Raw genomic sequence first — 8,905 nt, 5'->3', positions numbered from 1 at the left:
TCGGTAGATGTTAAACTTTTGTACAACTGACAGATGTCACTAGCTAGCATGCAAATTTGAGACATACTGGCTTTTACTCTAGGTGTGGCTATTTTAGAATAATTTGAATCACCCTCTCCTGATAAGGCACAATCAGTCCATTTATCTTATAGACTAATTAGTGAAAAAAAAGCGATTTTCACCTTTTGAAATGGCATTTTCAAAAGTGGGTACGGAAAGATCCTCACTGTTTATTCTCTTAACTTCTGTCTCATTGCTGTGTACATTCCTCCCGTCTCGCTGTTCACCACCTTCCATGGTTTGTTTGGTTGTATGCTTTATGACTGATATCAAGAAAATACAGACATATGGGTAGTGACGCAGCTCACTAAAGCTCACCCTTGCAGTGCATCTGAAGTACAGCCACTTCATCCAGTTGGTCTGTCCTGTAAATAAATTAAAGTTATATTATTTTCATACAAGAGGAATGTTGTCTGGTGATTGACACGAGCAGGATTTTTTCTCTGTAAAGTCTGTTATGAAGATCTGAGATAAACTTGGCTAGTCAGACTGACTACGTACATGAAAACACCTTGCTTTGCTGCAGCCATTTTTTTCTGTCTTTTGGAGTTGTTTAAAAGAGCAAAGTTGTCATTTGGGAATAGTAGGAATATTGCTAGATATTTAAACGTCTGGAAGAACACGCACTAAACTCCTTATAGGTGAACATTATTTTTTGCCTCTTGGGTCAGAAGATGCTGCTAAGGTGAATATTGTCTCCATCTACCTCTAGTTTAAAGGTATCACCTTTGGATGAGCCTCCAACAGCTCGCTTCTAACAGCCTTCTGAAAGAAAAAGTGAAATACCTCCCAGTTGTCTATTTTTGTCTTTCCCATCCCACACGAATTTAAACCTTGTTTGGAAGCTCTGTAGAAGATGTAAAACAAAACGTCGAAAGGGAGATCAGGTACATGGTAATTTATTGCCCATTAATTGTGTTCAGCTGTTAACGAGCTTTCAAATGAGGAAGAGCTCTACTTGAAGTCAGCCACTTCATTATGCTTAATGCATCAATTGCTGTCATTGCCAGAATTTCTTCATTTCTTCTGTTTAACTTTGTTTTGGGGGTGGTGGTGGTGGATGTTTTTAGCCATTGGCACTAACGCAGGAATGCAGGTATGTTTTCTACCTCATTAACATTCTGAAAAAAAATAAATTAAATGTGCTTGAAGTTGTTTAAATGAATAGCTTTAGTGCCCTCTCTTAATTCTGTCTCAGGATGGTCTTTGGCAAGAAGGGCTGAGAAGAACCCCCCATCTGTATATCTTACCTAATTGCTTGTCCCAGTAAATGTCAAGATACACTCTTAATGTTTACAGCACTTTTCAAACTTTCATCCTTATCTTCTCCATTATAGAAGTCATTCGCATAAACTTCCCACCAGTCTTAATTTCTTACAGGCATTTCTTACAGGCTGCACAATTCTCATGGTTATCTTTGTCACAGCTGTGAGGGGTGGTCTCCTGCAGCAGCAGGCTGTCCCACCTACCAAAATCAACATCCCATCATAGTCTGAACATTGTCCTTGTACCTGGGACGTGGACAGGCCACCGCTTACTCCATTTCCTGCTCTGTTTCATGATGTGGCCGTGGTCCCCACTGAGCACTTTGCTTTCATTAACGGCAATCTGAAAGGACTTTAATTCTTCTGGGACGGGAAGAGCTGTAACAGAAGTGAGATAAAGCTGCTTTGGAGAATGATGTGTTCTGTCTCCCTCCCACCTCCTCACCCAGAAAGATAAACAAACGCGGGGTTGTGGTGGTTGATTTTGATTGATTGTTTTTATAACCAGGTTTTCCTTAAAAACAAACCAGCATAACCCCTCGGTTAAGAAACAGGCAAACTCATCATGTGTCCAGTCACACTGAAATTTGTGTTAATAGACGTAAACAGAACAAATGGTGATTGCCAAAGACTGGAGGAAGATCAGCTAATTAATATTTCTCCCCCCACACACAAATGTCAGCTAATCATTCCCAATTTCCTTCCCAAATTTCATTATGGTGAAACAACAGTTTGTCTTTGTTTCCAGAGGCATTTTGTAGCATCATGTGTTAGTGCTTTGGAGACGAAGCTCGCTTCCCTGCAAGGCAAACCCTGCCTTACGAGTTAGCTGCAGTGATACACCCCTGAAAGTGTACGACGGAAGGAGGCGTGTTGGTAAGGTCTGCAAATGTTTCTTGTGGGATGATGATCCCAAGGCGCATCAGCAGCAGGACTGACACACTCCGTGGGATCACATCCTACCCTTGAGATTTGATCCCTTGTATAAAATCTAGAAGTCTGTCTGATATCATGCAATGCTGTTCCTTGTTTTTCCTCCTTCTTCCTTGTTCCAGGAATTTAAAATTCCAAGGTCTCCTGGAAGGACTTGGCCACGTGTGCATTGAATGCTCTAGCATTGGAAATGATTCTCTTTTTTTTAGCTTCAGCAGTGCTCAGACGTGTGTTGCATTGTAGAGTGATCGTCACGCTGAACATGAATTTTTTCACAGGAGCCGAATGTGTGATTTACCTCTGAGCCTCCCTTGTCTAAAAACACCCCGAAGGGCCAGCTGGGTGGCTGTGGTGTGCCTCCTCCTTCCTCTCCCAGAACTCAGGCTGGATCTGCCCCCCTGGTGCTCAGGTCGGTCATTAACCAAGCCTTGCCTTCCTTTAGCTCACAGGCTAAATGCCTGAAGGTTGTAGGAACGAGGGCAACCTGCTCAGCAGTACCAGCCCCCAGAAACAATCTGATCAATGGGGACCCTTATCCAGGACAGGTCAGTGTAGCCGAGCGGAACAACAACTCACCTTCCTGCTCTCATAGCTCTGTGCTGAGATCACCCTGCCTGTGAGCGAAGCTTTCTTTCCTGAAGCAAGCTGCTACAGTTCTCCCTTCAGCTATCTCGATCCCGAAGCTGAAGAGGGCACTCCTACCCATCACAAGACCCATTAAGAAGCCTTCCTTTCTTTCTGCCTTGCTGATACTACAAGTGGCTGAGCACTCAAAATGAGGAAAGCCCCACCTTTGTCACTGAAGACCTGGTTTTGGTGGCAGTCATCACTAGGACACATCTTTACTTCCTACTAGGCTTGGCCAGAAGTTCAGATTTAAGGTTTTGCCCTAATGTTTTCATTATGCCCTGCTCACCTCTGGGTGCTTGTAATGCTGACTGTGACTGCTTCCTTTCACTTCTGCAGCTTGAGGATTACCAAAACCCTCAAGGAAAGCTTTCCAGGATCGTGTCCTCCTAAGAACCAAGCTTTTAAAAGGTCGCTGTGGCTTTGAAACATTAACCAGGCATCTGGCTGCCTCTTTAAACACCTACACACGCATAAAAAGCTCACCACAACAGCACGGGTTTGTAGTTCCGTCTGAAGGAAACTAGAAATGTGTTTTAATAATGCAATCCGCAGCCACCACATCTGAGGCTATGGGCAGGCACAACCTGCTCACGCACGGTCCCAGCCCTGCAGCTGGTGGTTGAACCCAACAGGTCCCGTGTGCTCCTGGCAAGGTGAGCACCGTTGCTTCCTCTCCATGTCACTGATGTTTTATGCAGCAGCAATCCAGTTGTTTACTCGTGTACCTGATATTCCAGTGCACTATGTTTGATTTTTTTTTTTGCCTGCACACTTATATTTCAGGAATATCCACCAAAAAGTGGCCCGGTGTATGCTGCTCCTCCTGTTCCAAGCTATCTCCTTCCCTCTGGGTTCTTCAGGTGACGCTGGGAGCAGATTGTGGACTGGAGAAGTGGCTGCCTGCTCCCACAGGCCAGCTCCCTCTACACACACGCCTGCGTGTGGAAGTTAAGCACATATAAACAGAATAAAATTCTGCACCACCACTCGTCAAATAAACTGTTTCTGTTGGAAGAAGCATATGTTCAGCCTTACAAGTGTGGGCGATTACTCGAGATGCCTGCCATGAGACAGTATTTTCCTGTAGTAATACAGACGGAAGCTTTTAATCACAGTATTACCTTTTTTTTGCTTGGATCTCTGCAGCCACCTGAATAATAAATACTTTAGGTCCATGGCTGAAATAAGTATGTGACAGAACCTGAGATTCCCTTTTCCTCTGCATGGTTACTTGAATGGTGAAAACGAGCACCCCGCATGTCTCCTCACTGAGCTGCCTTCTCCATAAGAGAGTATCTGCCTTGATTAATGCTGGCACTGTCACGTTTCCTGCTTAAAAACATGCAGCTGCAATAAATAATTTTTGTATTCTTGGTACAGAAGCAAGGGGAGTTGGTATTGTTAACCAGGATCAAACCAATAATTAAGAAAGGAAGTGATTTTACATATTTTTTTAATCCAAAATATTTAATGGCTCTAGAGACATGGCTAAGAGAGCAGCTCTGCTTGTTGTGGTACCAGCTTTAATATAACCTGATTAATAAAACTAGACAGCAATTAAACAGTGATCAAATTAGCCTTTATTGATTCATTATTTATAATATCTGCAAGGAAACTGCCTGGAAATAAAAGGGCTGGGTGTTTTATTCCCCAATATAATGAAACACGACTAACAGTGAAAAGTGACAGGTTTTTATTGCAGCAATATTGATGCACACAGCGTAAGGAGATAACATTCTAAAGCAAGCCCTTAAAAAAGGGCACTGTCATTTTGTTTAACCAAAATTCGTATTTAACAACAAATGATATGGTTTTCTGCAAAAAAAGCCCACGCTGCCACATGCAACTCCCTGTTACTTAAGTACATCCTGTTTGGGCACCTTTAAGTTTTTCCAACGCCTCAAAATTACTTTGTATTTTTCACTTTCAGTCTTGTCAGATACTTTTTTTAAGACTACTCGCATAACTACAGCGGTTCCTGTTTCCTTATCTTCCCCTACTAAGAGATCCAGCGTGTCACCAATTTTCACCTGGAAACAGAAAGAGAACATGAATGATCATAAAACACTCCCTTTGCGTGCAATTTTAATTGTGTTCCTTTCTTTCCACGTAATAGTCCTGTTCTTATAGGTGAGGAGGAAGGCAGGCTATCTAGACCCACTGTAGCTCCTTCTAGGAAAGCCCTAGCAATTAGCAATTAAACGTCTCCTCATGAGGTTCTCTGCCAAAAGCTTTGCCTTTCCTGTTTTACAGCTGACACCCAACTGTGAAAAAGGTGTAAGGTAGCATTTTTTTATTCATTTTTACTGGATGATGTTCCCTGCCAATCTTTTTCTATCGACATAGACTCAAAACAGCAAAATGCAAAATTCTCCCTCCTTCAAAACATCTTAAACTGATGTAAAGAACAGAGTGCTGGTGGTCTTTTCACTGTGGTCTTTTCAAATTCCACAAAAGTAGCATGCCTCTCAAAAACTAGCCCTGACTTGAGGGGATCAGGAATTAAGAACTTATCTTCTTGTTGCCTTTCGACCACAATAACTGCCACCTAGGTCACCCTCACATAAAAGGTGTACAGAGGTATCTTTGTCACCATTTGAGTGAGCTCTGGTGTGAAAGAGCATGACCAGCTGGGCCTGCAACCCTTTCACCTCTTCTATACGTGTTGCGTGCTCTGTTACAGGTAAAATAACCTATCCTCAGCTACCCCAGTTTCAATTCCTTTCTATCATCAAACTTTTTCTTTAATCCTATGCCTGCTCCACTAATATCTCACATTACTCATTCCTACTCCATCAACCTCATAAGCATCATCACTTCCTTCAGCAGCTTGCAAAGTTCTGTCATTGCTGCCACCGGCTTTCTCTTTACTTTCAGCCCTAATTTTTACTTTTTAATACCACGACTCTCCTGTCTGCCTTAAGGAACAGAGTTTTAACCCCGGAATCACAGTCACAAACACACACACAAAGCTGGAAGTGCTGTTAGCAATGCCATTCACATTCCCAGAGCAATTTAGTGGTTACCTCTTCTGACCCAAGTAAAAGGAGTGAGAAGAAGAGGTCACGCCTTAGTTATTTGCTTGTACTGCATTAAAATAATTAAATTTGAAAAAGTCTTACAGTTCTACTTTTCTTCCATAGTTTTTCTCCATTCAGCCTGAGTTCATTATTGTAGAATGCATCTTCTACTTTACTGAAGAAAAACAAGGTTTTATTGCATTTACAGTAACGCAGCAGAACAAATGCAATTATTTCTTTGCAGATACACAAGAAAACCATTCACATGCAAGACTAATTTCCACAACTCTAATATGCGCATAAAGGACAGATTTATTTTGGGACAGAACAGACTTGAGCTGGAGGTAAAGAAGTCTTTCACAGATATTAAACGCAATAGTAGACTATAGGTGCTCTGTGCCACATGTGCAAGCAACCAAAAGCTGTTTACAAAGAGCTGCCTGCTGAATATCCAACAAATAACGTCCCCTGTCCTACACCAGCCAGTGTCATCATTTTAAGTGATCAAATTATAATAATATTCAGCTACTAACAACACTGCAATATAAGGCTATATAAGCCTTATAAGGCTAATGTAAGTAGGTTGCATCAGATCATATTTTGTGATATTATTTTTAGAGTGTACATATACCTGGCTGACTTGGTACACTAGGTTTATACTTACCCTCATCTATTCTGGCACCCGTTAAAAAGCATATCATTTTGTTCCCTCTCTCTCAAACCAGATCTTTTTGTATTACTTAGCATACCATTTTGTGTTTCCTTCATTATAAGTAAGTGATAAGTGATAGAAAATGCCTGAAACAAACAAGAACACCTCATACATCCAAAAACTGTTTTTAGGTAGTCAAAACAGCTAGGCTGACAAAATGCTGAGTTATCCCAGCAAAAAAGGGCATCAAAACTCAGCGTTTAGATACATGACATCTTTCTCATTAGCAGATCTTCTTCCATACTTACTTTCTTGCAATGTCTAGGCCAGCTTTCATGATCACATCGTATCGAAGGGACTGCACTACTTTTTCAAGGTCTTTATAATCTTTTACTACATTGGGGTCATTTTCATATGCATCCTCCAAATCGCTTTCTTCTTCACCTTCCTCTTCCTCCTCTTCCTCTTCTTGTACAGTTTGTCTATTCCTTTTGGAGCTTTTGCTGCTTTTGTTACGCAGAGACAGTACTGAGATATACTCCGGGGAAAGTCTTAACGCACATTGTTTTACTGGCGAAAAGCTGAAATACCTTCTGTAGGCTGCTGTGCTTGCTTGGCAGCTGCAGAATATGCTTCTTCTCCACGAGGGAAACAGTTTGTTAGAGGGGAATCTCTCCCACAGTCCAAACCAGACGTTCAGCTTTCTGAGAGCAGTGATGGGGAGCCTGAAGCCAGTCATAGCATACCCTAAAATAAAACAAACACCCTTAGCAAAAACAAGCAGTGCCTGGGAAGAGGAGCCCTAGGGGAAGCCTCTCTGAGGGGTATAGCAGGCAGGAACACCCACAGCACCCCACGTTCCCAGCAGGTGGGCTGTGAGATGGTTTTTAATGAGCTTTATGTGTGTGTGTGTGCAGCCTGACACCTGTTTGCTTCACGAGACCGGGGTCTCCCTTCCCTCTCCACAAGTGAATCCTGAAGGAGTTCCTTGCCGTGTGCCTTCAGCTATGGGAGGGAAAAGGCCTCGAGTATCGGCCTCCAGGACCACAACCCCACGCCTTTTATTTATTTATTTATTTTATATATGTTATTATGAAGTGTCTGGGATGAAGCTGGAAATTTAGGCGGGCGCAGCGCTCGCGGAAGACCCACCCCTCTCCTCAGCGCGGGGCCAGCTGCCCGGCGGGGCTGTGTGACCACTCCAACACTTATTAGTGCTTATTTACATTTTTTTTTTATTTTTATTTTTACTTTATTTTATCCAAATCCCCTCCCAGCCGCTCCCAGGGGCTGCCGAGCCGCCCCACAACACGGCGGCCGCCTCCCCCCGCCTCCCCGGCCGGCTCCAAGGGGCCCCCGCGGGCGCCAAGGGCCGCGGCCCCGCTGCCGGCTCCCTCCAGCCCGCGGCCCCCCTGCGGCCCCATCCCCGGCCCCGGGGCCCCGGCTCCCTCCCGGAGCCCTCCCCAGGAGGCACCGGGCTCGGTTACCTGGGTCCCCGCCGAGCCTCAGGCCCGGGCCCGCCGCCGTCCCCTCGCCGCCGCCGGCAGGCCGCAGGCCCAGGCTCAGCCCATGGCCGGCGCCCCCTGGCGCACCGCCTCGGCGAGGCTGTGGGGCCGAGCAATTAACACGGGGGTTGTAATTGATCGCTTAGTTTTACACCAGCATGTTCTGTCATAAAACACTCGAACGAGGATTTTTTTATGTCAGGGATGTGTTGTCGTGGAGCAATCCCTCTGCAAAGCTGTCTCCCCTCCTTGGAAACCTCGCTGGAGAGGACACTGCAAACATCTTTATGTCTTTTTTGTATTTCAAATATCCAATTTTTTTTTTTTGGAATAAGCATAAATACCCCAGTTCTTTAAATATGCCCAGTTCTGTGAGATTCTGACCAATCTCAGTTGGGAACATAACTGCTTGCTTTTTCATACTTTCCATTGATACATCTTAAAATATATACACATCCTTATCAGGGAAAAAACAAAAACAAGACAAACAAAACAAACAGAAAAACTACTTTTCCATGCAACCCACTCTTTTCAGAGCTCTTAGAATGTGATTTACCTCCCATAGGATTAAAGTCACGCTCTAACTTTGCTAAGAGTGAAGATATCTTTGTTAATTAAAATTAACCTTTCTAGGCTAATCTGGCATTACACATTTTTATTGCATCCTCGTACCGAAAGGCAATGTAAAGAACTTGTTTAAAGTGTTTCTGTCTTTTGTATTTCTCAGACGCCGTGATATAATGGTCCCTTTAACAAACAGAAAGCAATCAATTCACTGTTCAGTAGCCTCTCCTGCAGGCCTTCGAGTTTGCAGAAGGTTAATTGCATTGCCCTCAGACA

At 43.6% G+C, this 8,905-nt stretch overlaps 1 protein-coding gene across 1 annotated transcript; it reads right to left on the bottom strand.

Annotated features, from left to right (window-relative positions):
- Nucleotides 1–4,564: 4,564 nt before the first annotated feature.
- MTRES1 (mitochondrial transcription rescue factor 1) lies at nucleotides 4,565–8,137 on the bottom strand. The gene is made up of 4 exons (XM_084514559.1): nucleotides 8,048–8,137; nucleotides 6,869–7,307; nucleotides 6,011–6,083; nucleotides 4,565–4,918 (listed from the first exon to the last, which is right to left on the bottom strand). The coding sequence occupies exons 2-4, from the start codon at nucleotides 7,297–7,299 to the stop codon at nucleotides 4,742–4,744; spliced, it is 681 nt and encodes a 226-aa protein (XP_084370685.1). The 5' UTR covers nucleotides 7,300–7,307; nucleotides 8,048–8,137; the 3' UTR covers nucleotides 4,565–4,741.
- Nucleotides 8,138–8,905: the final 768 nt, after the last annotated feature.

This window comes from Aythya ferina (assembly GCF_964211825.1).
Source record: "Aythya ferina genome assembly, chromosome: 3".
NCBI lineage: Eukaryota > Metazoa > Chordata > Aves > Anseriformes > Anatidae > Aythya > Aythya ferina.
This window is presented reverse-complemented; position numbering and strand designations above follow the sequence as displayed.